This window comes from Macrosteles quadrilineatus, unplaced genomic scaffold (assembly GCF_028750875.1).
Source record: "Macrosteles quadrilineatus isolate MER2022 unplaced genomic scaffold, UCM_ALF_1.0 Scaffold_2__2_contigs__length_208266976, whole genome shotgun sequence".
Lineage (NCBI taxonomy): Eukaryota > Metazoa > Arthropoda > Insecta > Hemiptera > Cicadellidae > Macrosteles > Macrosteles quadrilineatus.
Genome location: NW_026542595.1, coordinates 36,100,999 through 36,122,112, shown reverse-complemented (window position 1 = coordinate 36,122,112; position 21,114 = coordinate 36,100,999). Strand labels below are relative to the sequence as shown.

The 21,114-nt window shown below is 36.4% G+C and overlaps 1 protein-coding gene across 2 annotated transcripts in view; it reads right to left on the bottom strand.

The window, feature by feature from the left end:
* The window catches only part of LOC128985991 (uncharacterized), a 38,071-nt gene that overhangs the window by 3,068 nt on the left and 13,889 nt on the right, over window positions 1-21,114 (bottom strand). Inside the window, exons 6-19 of one of the 2 annotated variants that reach the window (XM_054406033.1) lie at window positions 20,807-20,962; window positions 20,429-20,575; window positions 18,421-18,550; window positions 13,956-14,037; window positions 13,070-13,216; window positions 12,419-12,501; window positions 11,351-11,531; window positions 9,596-9,799; window positions 8,628-8,754; window positions 7,469-7,613; window positions 6,541-6,676; window positions 4,065-4,175; window positions 2,496-2,617; window positions 390-640 (exon numbers count right to left, since the gene is read on the bottom strand). In XM_054406033.1, the coding sequence (XP_054262008.1) occupies window positions 397-640; window positions 2,496-2,617; window positions 4,065-4,175; window positions 6,541-6,676; window positions 7,469-7,613; window positions 8,628-8,754; window positions 9,596-9,799; window positions 11,351-11,531; window positions 12,419-12,501; window positions 13,070-13,216; window positions 13,956-14,037; window positions 18,421-18,550; window positions 20,429-20,575; window positions 20,807-20,962 (2,015 nt within the window). In that variant the 3' untranslated portion in view covers window positions 390-396. The remainder of the gene's footprint in view (window positions 1-389; window positions 641-2,495; window positions 2,618-4,064; window positions 4,176-6,540; window positions 6,677-7,468; window positions 7,614-8,627; window positions 8,755-9,595; window positions 9,800-11,350; window positions 11,532-12,418; window positions 12,502-13,069; window positions 13,217-13,955; window positions 14,038-18,420; window positions 18,551-20,428; window positions 20,576-20,806; window positions 20,963-21,114) is intronic. The other variant, XM_054406034.1, reaches the window with a different exon arrangement.

Sequence of the window (21,114 nt, the reverse complement as noted above, 5' to 3'; positions counted from 1 at the left end):
TTTTGGAGCTATCTTACCAGTTAGCAGATAGCTCAATTGACACTTTGACACTTAACTGAAAGATTGGCTCAAGAACCAGGAGGTCTATATAGAGATGTAAAGTTAAGGTTTAAAAAAGAGGAAAAAGTACTTGCTATAAGCAAAGTTTTAGCGCTGAGGATGACTCACAATGAACAGTTTGTAAAAGCAATATTGATAACAAAATTGTGTTTAACTGTCACATACCCTGGAAAGTGGAAAGTAAGTACATGGGTGTTTATGGTGCTTGCCCAGTCCTCATTCATCAATTCTCAAATTTGTAATATAAAATTTGTTTGCTTAATTTGGTAGTTAGCAAGTTTATGAAATTGTATAGCACTTTTAGTAGTTAATAAGAATAACAGACCAACCCATATCTCAAGAGGAGTAGTAGAAGTTGAGCGCCCGGTTGAGGTCGAAATCTGCAGCCAGTGCAACCTGAACCAGCTGTTGTCTCGAGACCCCCTCATCACCAATGATGTCATGCAGCTGTCGCAAGCAAGCCTCTAGTCGTGATGAGTCTGCCACTGTCGCCCCCTCGCCAGTGTCAGAGTCTGACAGAGACAGTCCTGCAGTCAAGTCCGTCACAGCTCCTAGCTTGTCCGTCACTCCCATCTTGCTACTGTACATAAATAAGGTAAATATTGTGTAAAACGAGCAACCGTTTAATATTATTAAAATAACTCGCTTCTTCCTTAAGAACTGGATTTTTATTAGGATGATAAAAAATAATAATAACAAATTTTCCCTGCAGCAATACCTAGTTTCCCGGTAGTGATTCCTAGTTGCCAAAAGACCTTCTACCTAGGGGTCTGAGAGTCCCTAATTTTTTTGGGTTGGATCAGGCCAACAGTTGGCCTATTGGATCAGATTAGGTTTAAAATGATTATTGGGCCAAGCGGTTGGTCAAGCCGAGCCAAGAGTATATTTACGCCATTGCAGAAAGCGTTTGCAATAGATGTGCGATTAAAAAACGGATGATGACAAAAACATTGAGATAATTTGTGTGATGTTCACAGTTTTGCAGGGATCATGGGAGACGATGATGTCGCCGTGATTGCAAAAGATGTTTACAATTTGCTGTGACCACAGAAGATATCCTTAATTTAGACGTGACCACAAAAAATGGTAAAAAGACTTTCTTGATTATGCCATGACCGCGAAAGATGTTCATGATTTATCTGTAACCTCAGAAGATGTTCTCAATTTTGCCCTTTTTAACCAAGAAAGGTGATCACAATTTCACCATGGGAAGGTTTTCTTGATTTCACCATGACCTTGGAGGATGTTCTAGATTTTTCCAGGGCCCTTGGCATTAGGGTTATTATTTTTTTTTTGTGATTCATACTATTGGCAGAAATATTTCTTAGGCCCATAGCATGTCACATGCAAACCGGGGGATTTATTTTGCCATGACAGTTGAAGGTGTTTACAATTTTTCTGTGACCACAGCTGATATTCACAATATTTTAACAGTTGGGGTTTTCATGCGCTTACAGAGTTTTATGAGCGTTTACGCAGGCAAATACTCTTAATTTGTCTTGAATCCATTTTACAACTGGCATTAAAATCAAGTTTTCTGGAATTCTAAATCCCACTGGAATACCTAGACTGTAATGACCAGTCTCTTAAGCCTACGAATGAAGACTAGGCACTTGTGCTCTATTTTCTTACATCACAATGTTCATAAAAACTCTGCAATTAAACTTTCCTTTTGGACCATTAATTTAAAACGTTGGAAAATAGGAGGTTCAGGAGACAGTTTCAGTGATACTTTTGTTCTAATATACAAAATACCATGGAAAATTTAATCTCTTACGATTCCATTTTATTTGGATCTTGGACAGCCATTTGAATATAATCTTTGACCGTTGAAAGAAGTAGACATCCAATTATAATTTTATAGTTGGTAGTAGCCAGTTCTAGAACACAAATGAAGGTAGTTGAGTCACCGACAGAGTGCACTGATGTCAATTACACGACTCATTTCTGTCCACCACGTTTTCCAACCAAGACTAACTGAACAGACAACGGATTGCAAACTATATCAACTTTTTAAGTCACATAAACTATCATAGTATCAAAAGCTAAGTGAGAAAATACAATTTCAACAGTAGTACACTCTGTGAGAGGTTCGTTGTTCTATTTGAATGAAATTTGGAATGTCTATACTAAGTATTTGCACACTCCCTCTACTTTGTCCACAGCCACAGAAAAACCACAGTCTTTTTGTCTAACATTTTTCGATTCGATACATAAAAATATATTCCTTTATTGTTTGGTATAATAGTTTCATTTGCTAATTTTGTTCTTACATAATCTTTGCTGTTTATTTCTTTAATGAGTGGATGATTGATTACCTTTGAAATTTTCTTCATCTATACTATTATATTTAATATTTATTTCTGTTAATTACAATTTAACTAAGATTTGACTAAGGTAGAAGCATACACTTACAAGACTACAACAAAACCCACCTTGGAGCATAGGCCCAGATAACTAGGTCATATATCTCTGCTTGCAAGTTTTGAGGGAGTTCTTCAAACAGCTCGGAGTCCATTATGTCAGGATTTTTTGAAATGAAATTTAAACATGAACTCTGAAAAAAACCAACAATTTATCTGAGAGAAATTGCAAACCAAACACATTTTTTTGCAAAAAACTATTATTATCGAGTATTTTAGTGTTAAAAATTCTGAATCCAGATGCCATTTTTGTTATTGGGCTATCAATACAGGATGCCATTACACTGAGCCACTAAAAATGTTATGTTTGAAAATTGTGTAAAAAATCACAGCTCTACAGTCACAATGATTTTTTTTAAGTAGGCCTAGTCTACATTTCACATGTATATTTATTTAATCAGCTGATAGCAACGGTTGGACACTAGTTCTCTCTCCTACAGCCCCCATGGCTGGCCAGGCAGGGTAAACAGCGCTCATATTCTGGTGTGGACACTAGCAGATTCAAACGCAAAGTTTTTTTTTACTCAATGAGAGTTCTGGGTTAGGGCTTTATTCCCTGATGTTGTCTATTAAAAGGTCAACTTTTAACACGTTGACTGCGCGTGCCGACTTTAGTCGGCGTCGCCAGCGCTCCCAGGTGGCGCGCGCCGACTAAAGTCGGCACCAGACCAACAGAAATATATTGAGTCAGTGTGAGCTTAGCCTCAGACGGAGACGTTATAATCGTTGCCAGCCTGCCAGCTTAGAATGCGAGCTTTACTTTGGTGTAGGTTGGTACTAAAATTTCCCGTAAAATCCTGTCTGGCAATGCTTTTGTCTCGGTTTCGGGGATTTTTTCTCTTCAACCCACATTACAAAGACACTGGATACGAATCCATGCAGTGCTGCTACCTTTGGGTGTTTCAGTGAACTACATCCACTCTCGGGGTAACGCAGCACAGTCACCACTGCTCTTTTGTGATTCGTCAGACTGAAATATTTGAATGCCAATTGCGTTCGCTGATTCGGTTGCGCGCCGGGGCTTCGCCCGCCACTGGGGAGCGCCTGTAAAGTCGGCGCGCGCAGTCAACGTGTTAATAGTTACAAGACAAGGATTTGGACCATTCTCTTACAAAAAAATAAAATTCCAATGGTGGAAGAAACAAATTATCACAATATTTGAGGCTTGTGTTAGAAATTTATAGACATCCTAACTATTCAACTTCAATCTACTTGAACTGAATATAACTGAACTGAATTGAACTGAATGTTTTGTTCACCATAACAATTGTTATACGAGGGTTGTAACATATTGTGAATACTTGTGGCGAATTAATAAAACTTTTTACAAACAATACTTGATAAATTTATACTTTTTAACAAATAATTTTATTCATTTTGCATGTTAAAAATGACACTGTCTATTGCATGTTATGTAATGCTGAAGGACAATAAATGATTCTGATTCTGTGATAAAAAAAAATCTTAAATACAAGCTTCAATTAAAGTTTATAAATGTATACTAAATAATCATTTAGGGCCTATAGTTTACACAATACAAACATCAGAGTATTAAGACAGTGCTAAACACTCTGTACTTACTCTGAGATGTTTGGCGTTGAACTGATCTCCCATACTGAGGAAGTACAACACAGAGTCATGGTCTATGTGAGAGCTGAGGCCGTGTTCACAGGCCGTCTTGAGAGAATCCACCTGTCAGTACATCTTTAATATAAGATATTTTATTTTAATATTATTTGATAGAATCATTAATGTTACAATTTGACCATTCAGTCTTCCCATCCTTTATTTTTTGTCACACATAGTATTTCTTGCTAACAATTTAACCTATGTTCTAAACCTGTGTTTCATCAAGTTTTTTTTTTTAATTGGATTTCGTAATTGGAATTTTAAAAGCAGAGTGGACATTTTGGGATGGTAAAAATACAATCTATTAACTCCTTGTAACTTCCACAAAGCTCTCAAAATGTTAAAAGAATTAGTGATAGATTTGACTATTGATAGATTCCATCCCCATATTGAAGTTTAAAATCTAAATGAACATATTTGAACTGCGCCATCGTCAGAGTGTGCTCATGCAAATTACTGACTTCTGTCAAATCCACCAATTTTTCAACCAAGCCTGAATGATAGAATCTTTAATGTCACATAAAGTAGCTCACTAACAATAAGGGAAACAAAATAATTGTACTCTTCAAGTGGCTTATTCAACTTTGTTCTTTATCAATAAAAATTTGGCAAAAGCTGGTCCATGTAGATGGAATGTCTACTTCAGTATGCAAGAGTCAGCCGTAATAGTTATTTGCTTTTTTAAAAACACGCAAGCACTATTTAAGTTAGGGATGGACGGGTCCCGAAATTTCGGGAATTTTTCGGGAAAAAAATATTCCCGATTAACGGGACGGGATTACATTTGACTCGGGAATTTTTCGGGACGGGATTTGGTCCGATCGTCGGCGATTTTTCCGCTTCGCGAGTGCCGATAATGCCGTTATTGCGAGCGATAGGTCCGCGAACGCAGGAGACGAAGTCATTTCGACGATTACGCCGTGACCGCGGAGTCCTACCGACGATCGCGCCGTGACCGCGGAGTCCTAACGACGATCGCGCCGTGACCGCGGAGTCATACTGACGATCATGCCGTGATGGCGGAGTCATGCTGACAATCGAGCCGTGACCGCAAGTCATACCGACGATAACCCCGTGACCGTTAGTCATGATGACGATCGCGCCGTGACCGCGAGTCATGACGACGATCGCGCCGTGACCGCGAGTCATGCTGACAATCGCGCCGTGACCGCGAGTCATACCGACGATCGCGTTGTGACCACGAGTCATGACGACGATCGCGTCGTGACCGCGAGTCATGACGACGATCGCGCCGTGACCGTGGAGTAATACCGACGATAACCCCGTGACCGCGGAGTCATACCGACGATCGCACCGTGACCGCGAGTCATACCGACGATCGTGGCGTGACCGCGAGTCATGACGACGATCGCGCCGTGACCGCGAGTCATGACGACGATCGCGCCGTGACCGTGAGTCATACAGACGATCACCCCGTGACCCGCGAGTCACAAGTTTCTATAGGTACCTGTAAATTGTTACCCATTTTTTGGTTTTTATAGATCAGTGCCACAAATGGTAAAAATTGATTTTGTATGTCTTTTTTGGTAACTGCAATACAGTACTTTCTTTTTATTCACAGAAAAAAATCCCGTCCCGTCCCGTCCCGAAAATCGGGAAGGAAATAAAAATCCCGTCCCGTCCCGTCCCGAACTAAAAATTCAATCCCGTCCATCCCTAATTTAAGTAGTTAACAATACTTGGAAATGCCAGTTGAGTAGTGGTTCAGCAATACTGTAATAACTTAATTCCAAATAAGATTATATTTTACTGTTTTTGCAAGATAATGGTAAGGTAGCAATTCTTTTTTAACAGTTATCCTGCAATCATTAAATCATCTTTATCCTTTCTTGGGCATTAATAAATGAATTTGCATTAGACAGATTCAGTTGGACAAACACAACAATGGATTCTTCTTTGAAATCACTTAAGGTCGATTCACACACATCAGTTTCAGCATGTTACAGTTCAGTCACATGTTGTGTCACAGTCAAAAAATTTATTCTTCGTTGGCTTTTCTTTTGCACTATTTACACTCATCCGGTGCAGTTCCGACACAGGTCCATCAGTTGCTCTGCCGGTGTCCGTCAGTCAATTTCAGTTTTTTTCCCATCAATATTTTTGGATTGTTCGGTCACCTGACGGATGCTGACAGATGAATGTGCTTGACATAAAAAACCTTGTTATTTTTATAATTTTGTTTATATTTTAGGTACTGTTAGTAACAATCATCAAGATGGACGATGACAAATTGATAGAATATTGTGTTTTAATAAAAAATTCTTGACTATAATCTCACTGTAAATAGAGTGACGAAAAACTAAGGAATTACGGATTCAACTGAGACTGAACTGTGACTGGATTGATGTGTGTAAATCGACCTTCAGAAGAAGGTGAGAATGGAAAACAAATAATCAACAAGACTGACCTCGTAGCGGTCAGCCAACAACATCAAGTCTGCCAATTGATCAACAGTGAAGCTGGATGTATCAAGCTGACCACAATACAGGTAATCCAACAATACAGAGAATAATGATGGTGATGTGTCAAACACTATTATCTTCCTGAAACATGCACAGAAATCACATTAGAGAACAGTTAATCTTGACTTGAGTAAATTATCAATCATCAATTATTATCAATTAGTTGAGATGGGGACGCTACCTGGGTATGTATTTTAAACCAAATATAAGTGAAGGAAGAGTGTAGAGTGTTGTGAGATGATCTGTGTAGGCTGTAGCTTTGTTACTGACTAAGATCAGCTGTTTCATCAGTCAGGATCATTTAGTTAAAGCCCAATGATCAGGGACAGCTGGGTCCAGTTTCTACCCATCAAAAAGGTTCTGACCTTTATTAGGATCGAACCGGTGACCTTTTTATTGCTCGGCGAGCACATTAACTACTCAGCTACCCAGGCAGTCTAAATATACATAAATATAGGCTATACAATTGTAGATGCAATAACACACCATCAGAAATATGAGACAATCGTTATTCCATCAACTATCAATGTAATTTCTAGGAGACTGAATGAATGCTTAGGTTTACCAGTCGCCTAGTCTTTCAACTAGTAAAAGTCTGACTTGTGGCCGATTGAAAGATCATCAGGTTTTTAGTTTCAGGTAGGTTATCTCATATGTTGGTCTTGATTTTTTAGGACCCACAGTGCTTTGCTGGTACTCAAACATTGACTGAGCAATGTAAATTTGACTATGTAAACTCAAAATGTGTGGGTATTGGCAAAATCATGAAACTACCTAATGAAAATATTAAAGTAAGCCAAAACTGTAACACCTAATTTTTTATCGAAAACTTAATTTTGAGAATTACGTAGTTTACACCCATAAAGAACTGACCTATCAATTGCCTCTCTCATGCCGGAGAGTAAAGCTCTTCTGAACCAATCACATCTTGCAGCGACGATGACGCGATGAGCACTGATGGTACAAGCCTCCTCACTGGCTACCTCCACCCCCACTTGGTTGATCACACTCTCCCCTTCTGTAGAAAAACACTGAACTTCAGTAGCTCACACCAGAGAAGCCCCACTTTTATCATTCTTAGGTGACTGGAGCTTAGGAGGTTAAGAAATACACGTGGTATTGCTTTACTCAATCCTTTGTTTTCTATAATCTGATCTGATAATAGACCTAGGAGGTTAGGATTGCGCCTTTTGGCTTAGGGTAAGGAGGCTTATAAATAATTTATTTTTAATAATAATATTTGGGATTTGCTGGTCAGACTTTTTAGTCTAGATTGGGTCAAAAATTTTAACCTTCTAGTCTGGGCGATGAAAGAAAATTAACATTTGCAAAGACACAAACATTGTCTCCCACAGTAAAAAAAAAAATTGTGAACATTATCTGCAGTGGTGAAAACATCATCGATGTCTCCTGCAATCACAGCAAAATCGTGAATATCTTTTGTGTGCACTGGGACAGTCTCCTACAATCGTGGCAAAATCATAAACATTTTCTAATTAATTATTGTCCCCCGCAAAGGCAATGAAATTGTGAACATCATCATTGTATCCTGCACTTGCAGCAAATTTTTCAATGCCTTCTGCGATCTTGCGAAATCATTATCATCTTCCTGGTTTGCAGAGAAATAAACTTTGTCTCCCGCGAACACGGGGAAATCATAAACATCTCCAGCAGGCATGGAGAAATATTGTGATAATCTTTCACTGGCTCCAAGACTTCATCATCACCTTTTGCTTAGTTGGGATTTTTGATTGTGCAATCTTTGGATATGCTGTCGTGAGAATAATAGCTTGTCTGAAAAATTTTAATAGCTTACATGAGAAAATTAGAGTCATGTGCCAATAAATAAAAGCTCATAGACCGTAACACTATTATTTCGCCCTAATAGAGAACTTCTTAGAGAGTAGACTAAAGAGAAATGTGAATGCCACTTGGCTTTCATTTAAAATGTACGTTAAACGTTATCAATTGAGCAGTATGGAATATTTTTTCCCACAAGAGTCACAACAAAGTTAAGTGAAGTGTAATATACCTGGCGATGGGACGACCTCAAAGACCATGTCAGTGTTAGCTCCAGACCTCAGCAGTTGTATGGCGGCTGCTGACAGCCGACTGTTGCGGGATATGGGAGGCACACACAGGCATTCCACCAGGTTCAGCTAAAAACATGAGCAAATCAAATCAAAAACCTTAAGCATTACAAAACACATTTAAAACTGATTTAGTTGATTTGTTAATCAATTGAGTATGCTTTTAAACCCTCATAAATCTTAATTGCAATCACTTTGTAATGGTGAATTGATACCTAAGTTTTCTGCCATTTATAAAATCTGTAGGTGTTGTGCATGTGTGAAATGACGTATATGTGAGAAGAATATGAGAAGAGAGTGTTTCAGGAAAATTGAGTCGATGGTGATAAAGGGAAGCAGATGGAGAGGAAGTTGTAGTTTTATTAGAAGATGGGTGAATAAGGTGAAGTGAGAAATGAGATGGTAGATTAGGGAAGAAAATAAATTCTGGTGGGATAGGAAAAGGTTGAGAGGTCTAGTCGCCACCCAGACAGAGTAATGACCAGAACAGGTGAGTGATGTTTATGTAGCTCAAGTAGATGATAAAGTAATAGTTATAATACCATTTAACTGAAAAATAATTGCCATTATATTATCTACTTCTTGAGGGTGATGGATGTTGAATTACAGCGAAATCTACAAAGCATCATCATACTTATTTTCCAGCTTCTCTCCAAAATGGCATCTTGCAGACAACAACTAACAATACTAGCCATCACTTAACAACATAAACCTGATAGAAAACTCAGGTTAAATGTTAATTAAAAAAAATAGAGTTAGATAAAAACGTTCATAACTACAAACCAGAACAATTACTCTAAAATAGAAAGCTAAGTATTAGAAACACTGTAAAACTCACAAGGATGAGAGGTCAATTTAATTTTATGTTTATGTCATGCTAACATATTTCTTAGAGAATATGACAGTTTACCTTGTAGCCATGATGTTTGGGTGTGGAGTGTTGATGTGTCTTGTTGGGTGTCGAGTGGTTGTTGTCTGAACACTTGACAGGATCCACCAGGCCTAGAGATGCCAGGGCTTGTGTGAATGCATCTCTTGCCACCAGAGAACAGAGTTGAGTCAACACGGGCTGCACAACAGCACTATGGCTCAACAGCCGCTGCAGGAGCCCGGACTGTGACAAAATCAACAATACAAGCTAGTTCATGTCCCACACTAGGATCTGGCCTCACAATGTTTTTCATATTTACTAGGCCTTTAGTGTTGCGACATTATCATTCATATAAAATTCATTGGTAATTAGCAGGATGGAGACAGAAGCCCGCGCTCTACCACTAGACTAGCTCGCTCCCCAGGGTAAATGTATAATGGGGTCAGATGAATTGCCCCCACTACTGATATGACTTTGCTGTGGTTTTAATGAATAAGAATGTAAGAATGTAAGAATGTAAGAATATTTATATTTCCAAAATTACAAATGACAAAAATTACAATCGTGGCTGTAAAGCAAAGTACAAAGGAAAAAAATCCCCACAAAGACTGTACATCTGCGTGTGGGGAGAGTCTTCTCCGTCGCTCACCACTTCACAGACAAGATAACAAAATAAACAAATAATTACTTAAATAAAAAGAAGTATTTTTTTTTTGCCATATTGTTGGCAAAAAAAGACTGAACATGAACAATATTTGAAGTACTTGAATGAGGGTGCCAGTACTGAAGTAGTTTGGTATTATTAGCCTAATTTAGTTTTAGAATTGTCATCGACTTCCATTATGCCCTGTACTGGGATCTGATGAGCTCTTTGGCAGCATCATCGCTCAGACCGAGAAGCCAGCGCCCGATCTTTCTGCTGAAAACCGTGACACTGTCTCCCTCCCATTCTCTTATCTGTATGGGGAGATTAGTGTGTACAATGTGGGCTAGATAGTGAGGGGTAAGAAGCTGTGCTTTATTGTTCAATTTGGGAACGTAGATGCCTATGTGTGTTCTAGATCTAGTGTCATAAGAATGTAGCGTATCGGAGAAAATTTTGCTTAATAAAATAAATTAATAAAATAAAATAATGCAAAAAAGTCTCATTTCAGATATAAGAAAAGGTGCAGAAATCTACAAATTATTATTTTATTGATATTACAGTATGCTGCACTTGATCAAAATGCTTCTCTACCACAAATTTTGAGGTCTACCTATAATACATAGTGTCCAGCAACCCATCAAAATCAAATTCAAGGACAATTCTAGGTTTTCCAGGACAATACTTGCCACTTAAAATCAACACTCAAAACTTAAAACATGTATCCTTTAATTGGATACTGGCACAGAAAAATTACAAAAAATCTTTAAAAAAATTAATAAACGGCAACATCAAGTATAAAAACTAAACTGAACAATAACCATCCGATAACAAAAATTTACATGATTCACTTTGTACAATGCTATTGTTCTTTAATATATATGATTCACCTTGTAAAATGCTATTTTTCTTTAATACATATGATTCTTATATATATGGGTCTTCATGGTATGAGCATATCAAAGCAACTAGCTATACTTCAATGGCTTAGTGCCTTGCTTTGTGAAGGGAAGATGCTCTTTTTGTTTTCTGTTAGATATTATTTTAGGACAAATACATGAAGTAATTTTAAGATGCAAGTACGATGTATAAGATGTTTTTTTTTACAATTTTAATTTCCCTTTGTTAGTAAAAATGAGAAGAATACTTACAACTTTAGAGGAGCCAACTTTGAAGCAGAACTTGAACTCCCTCCACTCCAGTTTGTCGTCTAAAGCTGCTGTCACTTCTTCCAGCCGCAGCAGAAATACAGGCAACTCTTCAACAAGTTGTTCTAGGCTGCGTGACACACTTCTAACCTTGTTACCACTGGTCAACTCATTGAAGCCTTCCCTGTAAATATTAAACTTTGGTTAACACTACAGAGTGATAATGAAAAACAAATAGGCTATGTAATTTAACTAAACCATAATAATTTTCAATCACATACATAACATAACCCTTCAGACGGTGTTGCTACTGTTTTGAGTAGCTCGTAATAGCATTTGGCAGTGCAGTAGCCGTACTGCTTACCCGCTGACGTCTAAGTAGTTCGTGGAATCTCTGCTGTGAGTGCTGGTGGCGTATTCAGCCGACAGTGACATGGCTGAGTTGACTAACACTTTGCACTTGGCTCAATGTGATCTCAACTAGCCAAGAAGACAAAGATGAGTGATGAATGAATGATATAAGAGTGATATATAATATCCTTGTCACTGACTATAACCAGATATTTCATTAGTCAGATTTCAGGATGGTTTTTGAATCCAAGCAATAAAGGACAGCTCAGTTTAGTTTCAATTTAATTTAATGCTTTGGTCTTTATTACATCCTCTTTAAACCCATTTATTAAGAAAATTACTTACCAAGCAATCAAGTTCAACAGAGATATGTAAGGCTTATCTCTCAGGCTGGTAAGTATGTATTACAGGTACATATAGATAGATGCAAGGTAGTGGTACATAAAGAAAAAATCTTTTGAAGCAAGAGATGGATGGAGTCAAGACATTTCAGGAAATTATTAAAAAAAATATATTCTTGATCATCGGGATTACATTAAATTCGAGATTTTCTCAGGACAGGATCTCGCTTCGTCCTGAAATTCTGGAAGGAAATTAAAGCCCTGTCCAGTACTTAATATACAATCCCCTCCATCCCTATTTGTAATGAAATTCTACTAAACGATAACCATAATATTAGTTAGCAACTATAAGATAAAGCAACTATTTTTACAGACTTACTTTCTTTGTAAAAGCAAGAAAAGACTATGGCTATGCCTCTGCAGAAGGTTCTTCAGTTTATTTAAATCCCTTTTATGAAGAACCTAAAACAAAATCATGCAAATAGTTAAAAATTATGTACTTTATAATTTCGTCAAATATATTTATTTTAACTCAATGTTTAACCATCATAAAAATACATCTGTACAACAGGGTTGCCACCTTTAGTCAGGAAAAAATCGGGACATTGCCCCCCCCTCCCTCCCGGATCAACATTAAATACAGGCATAAAGAACCAAAATCGGGACTGTCCCGGCAGAATCGGGACGGGTGGCAACCCTGCTGTACAAGTACAAAAGTATTTTTCAAACAATTTAAATAAAACTAATATGTTAGCAATGTTTAAATAAGTGGATTCCTTAATAACTGAATCGTACCCTTCATCAGGACCGAGAATTTGAAAAAATTTGTATAATGTACAACAATAAAACAATGTGTTTACTAGTTACTATGTTGAAGAATTGACTTGCGATCATTTGAAAATAAACTGATGCTCTTAAACTTTGGTTTAAAATTCAGTTTTAATGAGTATTGTTCGATATCAGAAAAATACCTTAGCTTCAACATATTGCTGTAAACAAATGTATATACATATAGTATTTGTAGGCCTACCTCATGAAGAGTCCTAGACAGAAGGCTGCTATGCTCTGAACAATGTTTATGGGTTGCTGAGCTTTCGTTGAAGGCGGAAATTATACTTTCTAAGGCCTGCTTGAATTTCAGTCCCAAGGAAGACAGTGTATCGAGAATAGTCTCAATCTAAAATCATAGGTTACAAATTAAATGGATATTGTTGTAACCTAGGAATAACAGCAATACAATCATCTCAAGCAATTGTGATGAAAACTAATGAGACGTAAATAAATAAATAAAATTTTTAAATAAATGAGACGTATATCCTTTTTTTTTAGGACAAAACAAGTTGTTTAAAATAGGTACATAAATCTAGTATGAAAACCCCTGAGATAACACTACTTTAATGATACATTTACACTTGCACCTCATTCAGATACAAGAGGAAATAGACCATTCGTGAAACAAAAAAAAAAACTTTACTTGTAGTATGCATATTTTGTTAACCTTGGCAGAATTTATATTTTTAAGATGACATGGGGAGAACAAGGAATTGTGTGGCCTCCCAAAAAGACACAGTCATAGTAAATCATTACTGTATGCTTCAGTCAAACATTATTCGTATAGACTTCTGACATTTGTGTCATATCATATGATAACTCTGATTTACACTACATCAGTTATTTTGCATTCAAGCAGCTAAGAACAGCAAAAAGAAACAGAACATTTACAATAAAAAAAAACCTGAAATCAATCAACGTGAGGAATGGAAATAAGATTTTTCCACTTTTTTGTATATTTATTCATGGCTAAGCCTTTGTTGATACAAGGATACTTTCATTTCACTTCATTCAACAGAACAATAACTTTGAGTAAATTTTAGAATACATACTCAACAGTATGAACTTAAGTGGTGTTTACTTACTTCTGGCACAAGATATGTAGCAATTTCTTGCCTCTGAGAAGACGACATACTACTGAGGGTTATTTTCAGGCCTACCAAAAACCTAAAAACCACAATAGTAGTTTTAAAAAGTAACTAGGTTTTGCAACAATAACACCCCCGCCGCAGCAAACCTGCAGACTAAGCAAATTTCCATTTGCCTGATTGGATTTACACTAAAATGTCTTCTTAAAAATTTCACATTTATTTCCTATTTAAATAGCATTATAATTTAACGTGTAGTTAGGTTTGCTGCATCAGGGAGGGTAAAAAGTGTTTTTTTTTAAGTTAATAGTTAAGATATAAACAATGTAAATATTAGATATACAGTAGACTCTCAGTAATCCGGCAGATATAGGACCGCCATACTGCCGGATTAGTGAAAATGCCGGATTACTGGAATGTTATCATTTAAAACACTTAAAATGCAATTAAAACACGTCTCCGAAGTTCGCGTGATCGGAAACCGCTATTGCCGCGATCGGGCATGACAATTACGTATTCGCGGGAGGCGATGAGAACGTCTACAATTCCGCAGGAGATAATCGTAAAATTGCCGCCATCGCGCATGATGACGATGACGTTTTTCGTGACCGCGGGAGATGTTCATGATTTTGCCACAATCGCGCAAGTCGACGATGACATTTCCGGGACTGCGGGAGTAGACAATGATGTTTACACGGCCGCGGGAGATGATAAAATCTTTGCCGTGACCGCGGAAGACAACGATTAATGTCTACATGACCACGGGAGATGTTAATGATTTTGCCGCGATTGCGCAAAACGACGATGACGTTTCCGTGACCGCGGGAGTAGACAATGATGTTTACACGGCCGCGGGAGATGATAAAATTTTTGCTGCGGCCGTGGAAGGCAACAATAATGTCTACATGACCGCGGGAGATGTTCATGATTTTGCCGCAATCGTGCTTGACGACGATGATGTTTCCGTGACCGCGGGAGGCGATGATAACGTCTATACGTCTGCTGGCGATGTTCATGAATTTGCCGCGATCGCGCATGACGACGATGACTTTTCCGTGACTGCGGGAGATTGTAATGATTTTTCCGCGATCCCGCAAGACGACGATGACGTTTTCATGACCTCGTGAGAGAATTATGATGTCTACACGGCCGCGGGAGATAATCAGAATTTTGCCGCGATCGCGGAAGACCTCCCGTCAAAAGACGCCGGATTACTGGAGTGCCGGAGTGGTGCAGTGCCGGATTAGAGAGGGTCTACTGTAATTAGATATTTCTTTTGTAACCATTAGATGCATAATAACGCTTCAATATACTAAACTATTTGTTTTATTAAGCTCTACAAAATGGTTTGTGAAGAAATTGCTAAATTTTATGTTTTTTGGGCCAAAAATGGTAAAAACCTATTTTTACTCCATAAATCCCCCAAACCGCCGTTCCCATAGTCCGATCATGCTGATTCGCGAACTCGTTCGAATAAATGTGTAGGTTTACATGTTTTACACCAAATTTCATCAAAATCAGATTATTTTTGCTTAAGTTATCGTGCTAATGGACATATACCGGCTGTCCAAAACCACCCATACACCCCTTTCAAAACGATGGAAACCTTTTCTTACAAACAAAAAATAATACAGAACTAGCTAAACTGGGCACGGTCTACCAAATGGTGATAATTCCAAGTCCAAAATCACACCGGAAGTGGCTTTTTCAGACCGGAAGTTGACTTTTTTTAAATGTAAACTACCAATTTTGATTACAGAATCGGATTCTACGTTGAAAAATACATAGCTTTTGTCACAAACATTTTTTGAAACACTTGTTTTCTACCTCTAATCCCTTATTAAAGTCAATAAATTTTGGTCATTCATGTGTCAAAGTTACTCGAAACAATAATAGAGAAAAACAAATAACAAAGATTACATAAAGACATATGATTAATAGAATCAGCTGTTTATTTTAAACACCTTAGCAATTGAGTAACAGCTGGTCTACACATTGCTAAGTTTATTTTTTTTTATAATTTATTGTTACATATGACTCCTTAAATGTAAAAACAAATGATTTATTTTAAAAATAAAATGAAATTAGGCAATGTGTAGACCAGCTTTAACTCAATTGCTAAGGTGTTTACAATGAACAGCTGATACTATTTATCACATGTCTTTATGTAATCTTTGTTATTTTTTTTCTCTATTATTGTTTCGAGTAACTTTGAAAGATGATTGACCAAAAATTATCGACTTTAATGGGGCATTAGAGGTAGAAAACAAGTTTTTCAAAAAATGTTTTAGACAAAAGTTATGTATTTTTCAACGTAGGATCCGATTCTGTAATAAAAATTGGTAGTTTACATTTAGCCCTAGCAGTGGCCGATCGACGTCTGGTGACGATCTGACGTTGATGCTTAGAATGGCCAAAGTCGTCTTGTGACGATCTGGGCAGAAAATTTTTTAGCGGTAAAAAAAAACACTTACAATCAACTCAGATGAGAATAATATATATACCATTCGAAAGATCACATTCTGAACTTTCATTTTATTTATTACATAAACAAACCCAGTAGCAGGTATATAACAATGTCACGACGATTAGAAATCAAATGAATTTTTGACGCGGCACGACTTTTGCAGCCGACACTTGGGAACTGGCAAAACACGTCTTGTTTGGCATTACCCTGCTTGGGTAATTTTCGTCGTGGGATGTTGCGAGTGGTACCACTGGTTAGCCATTGATTTTATCTTCATTGTGGTAGTAATATTTAGAACGAAATATTGATTGCACAACCGGTACGATTTTATGAAAACAGCTGTTTTCGAAATTTTTAAGAAATGGCAGATGGTCGTCAGGTGACGATGTGGAAAATACGAATTACATACAGTGTAATTTATTATTACTAGTCATATAGTATGACATTTTGAAGAGGAAGAAATTTAGATTCAGAGAGTGGCAGCCCTGCACTCAGGGTTATTTCTGTATGCTCGCATGTAGACGACGGAAGTGAGTCATTACTGCTACATTCTGTCAGCTGTCTTGTATTCGCCATTGTTTGTTTGTGTTGTTGCCGGTAATAGTGTTATCCGCGATTTATTACTAAATACGTTATTAGTTCGTAATGTTAGTGTTAGTGAAGTTTGTGTGTGTGTGTAACAGTAATCTTCATGCATAAATATTACTGAATTGTGTGAAATAGTGTTCATAAAAGGTTGTATTTTGTTAGCATCATGTCCTAAAATGACGATTCTGACATTCAGAGATTGTTGTACGAGACGGACCTTAGTTCGCCATGCTATATATGCTATATAATGATATACCCAAGGTGTTATACATTTTTATAAAGGTAAATGAATACACTACCACATGTTTATATTGGTTTGGGTGTAAAAAATTTGGTAAAAAAAAATATATAGGCTACTAAATACTGTACACTCCATTTTCTCGAAATGCGCAAAAAATTCAAAACTTTCTCAAATTGATACATAATTATAGGTGAAAATAACTTTTTACCATCATACTTATGACTTTTTTGGATTCCTTACTTCATTAGCTTTACAAATATGTAGGCTACATATCATCAGCCTACATTATGTTTCACAACACAAACAAACACTGTAGGCTATAGTTTACACTTATTTGCGGTTATTGTATTATGTCCCTATTACGTACCTACAAAAAAAAAATATTTCTAACATGTTATACATTTTTATGTAGGTAATTGAATACACTACAAGATTATTATGTTGGTTTGAAGTAAAAAAATTTGGTACAAAAGTTGTATACTAAATACTGTGAATTCTTTTTCTCGAGAAATCGCTAAAATATAAAAACATTAGCTTTACAAACATGTATATATCATTATTAGTATACATATATATTATAGAACTTTTTACAACATAAACTAACGCTGTACGGTTTTCAATTTTTTCGGTTCTCCGTTTGTCATTATATTTCGCTCCAAAAACTTATAAAAAAAAAAATATTTTCCTAACATGTTATATATTTCTATGTAGGGAATTAGATTGTCTACAAAATGTATATAATGAATTTCCCATAAAAAATCCGTAGGAAAAAAAATACCGAGGCCGCTTTTGAAACTTAAAAAAAAAAATTCAAATTTTTTTCACTTTACCGATAAAATACACTGTCTAAATCATTATGATAATACTATTTCTAGATTCTCCTGTTCTTTCCGAACAAAATGAATATGAGGTTGGCTAGGTTTACTTGTACGGTTGAACTTTTACGAATTTTCAAAAAAAGGTCTGCAAAATCGCCAAAATGGGTTGGCCATTCCCCACTTCTAACATTGGCCACTGCTAGGGTTAAAAAAGTCAAGGTCTAGGTCACCTTCATTTTGATTCCATTCTCAAACAACTAAGTTCTTGATTAGTTTTAAATCAGAACATTTCTTTACAATACAAATCATTCAATAATATTTCAAATGACCAGTTTGTTTTATAATTACCTGTGGAGTTGATTCATGAAAATGGGGAGCCTAGACTTTGCATATCTGATTATTTCGTGTCGTTGGTCTCGTGTCAATTCTCCTTTCCGTTTGGAGAACAGATCACACAGGACCAGCAGTTTCACACAAGCTGTGACAAAAAAAATGCACGTTGAAAAGTTATCCAGGATGATACTTTGTTTAATGTTTAACATATTGATAAATTTCATAGGCTATTGAATTTTGTTGCTTGTTATTGTCATTGTTTCTCTGATTGTTAATTATTTAATTGTGTCATTATTTATTATTGTAGCTTAGAAAAAGAGTGACACTGTTTAAAGTAATTTATTTATTTATTTTATTTTATTTTATTTTATTTTCCAATGCTACAAAACAGCACATGCCAATTATTTTGTAGCATTAATCATGTAAAAATAATGACAAAAAGAGTATTACAATATATTAATAAATATAACAAGGGAAAAATGTCCGTCTTCTATGGTGGCAATCATATAACAGTTTCACTCAAAATATAAGTATAAAATATAAATACAAGAATACAAAATATAAATGAAATACCAAATAAATAAGAATGCAATATAATATTTAAATATCCAGTAACAAGAGAATTTAACTAACTAAAATAATAATACTGATGGTCATGAATCAAATATAATAAATACGCAATAAATATAATATAAAAAATAAATAGGTACTATTTCAAAAAACTAATGTACAAATGCATATGATGAATAAAGTATATTTTGATTTGATTTGACCTTATCATGTTGATGTAAACAACGATAAATGAAGGTTTATCACTTATTTAATAGGTAAGAGAAACTCATGCTTGAATTGAAAAATCCAAATTTTGACATAAGTACTTAATTTTTACAAAAATAAAACCCAACTACAACTTGCCAAACAAACACACAATCACAAAAAGTAAAAAAAAAAACATGAGTTTAACTTTTTTCATGACCCGTTGATACTTGGTCAAATAAAGATAAGTTTAGTTTAATCTTTATCACAACAAGCATTAACCTTCATACTCTCCTTTGTAAAATTAGGACTTTTTTTCTTACTTTAGGTCTTTTTAAGACCACGACTCTTTTCGGGCCTGTGAAAGTTCCAGGACAAAATTTGCTGCTCAAAATAAGCAAAACTTAATTATTTATAGCCTTTAGCCTACTTTCTGTCCATTGAAACTCCTTCGACAAATTTTGTAATAGTTTCTCTCTATCACAGCCACATCGGTAATCTCTTTCAATCGTGTCAACAAAAATCATTGCTGAATGCTGATGATTTTTTGTGATCAGGGCAACACGTGTAATAATTTCCCTGATGTTCGTCTATGGCAAACTATGGATAGTACTAACTCTGAGTTGAAGTATATTGCTAATTTAGTGGGAATGAAAAGCCACACCCACAAAGTTTACAATAAACCAACGCATGATGGGCTGTCACAGTTTCACCGACACCGATTTCATACAACTTTAACGAATATGTTTGTCTCGGACGTTTATTACCAAAAAATTTTGAGCTACTAGGGCTACCAAAGTTGAAGCAACCTCTCTTCCTACTCCACTCAGAGGGACAGTCGGCCGTGACACCAAAATTAAAAATTGGGTAGATTAAGACCTCAGGAGGTACTAGGCATGTTCTAGTTAAATCTACTATCTGAGAAAATTCTCAACTAAACTAAAATACACAATGCTATGCTATGTGTGTTTAAAAACACCTAGACTCCCATATTCTCAGGTAGGCTGGATTCCATCCCTATGAAGAAAAAAAACTCTTTAATCATTGAATTTTCAAAAAAGATCAGTTCATAGAGAACAGAGAGAATACATATGCCTATAAAAATTATTTTTTACAATGAATTCTTTGGTTGCTAATGAACCTCGCCGATAAGCTCTTTAAACGTAGCTTCACTACACCCTTGTCTATGAAAACAAGAATAATTATATCCTTAAATAGTAAAGGTATAAACCAAAGTAACCCAGCTACTGTTAACAATGATTCTTACCTACAGCAGCTTCTCTCAGACTTTGTCGAACAACAAAACATAGCTTGGCAGGGTTGGTATTGAGACTATCTCCGGAGGACTTAGCGTTGAGATGCTGAATAATATGGCTGGCACATGTGTGCATGTCATTGACTAAAGACATGATCTCTGAAACAAACACAACGAAAACAACTTTATAGTAAGTAGCTTTAGCTGTATTTTATTTCAGCACTTATGTATAAGAACACATACTCATTGTATTTAATGGAAAGTTAATGAAAAATCGAGAATTATGTCTCAAGAGCCTTAGAACACAAAACATACACAATTTCATACACATAGTTTTCACGAAACGTGCAGGAAGTTTCACCCAAACGCAATTTTCCAAGTAGTACTCACGTTGTTTGAGGGTGATATTCCTCAGGTAGTGTTGACACAAGGTGACTAGAGAGGCCAAGCAGGGGTAGGAGGCTGCAGCAGTGATGCACTGGTGAGCTGTACCCTCGGACAGGTTAGCTGGAAGACACTCCGTGTACAGATAGTGCAGGATCGTACCTACAACCAGCAACTCAGTTTTAGAAACTCATCATTCTAAGATCATAGCGGATAATGTAAATTTGAATTATTCCATAAAGTTAGATTTAAAGTAGGTTTGTTTTCCACTTGAATCAGCAAAATCAGTGTGGATCCTTTCCCCCAAGGTCTGG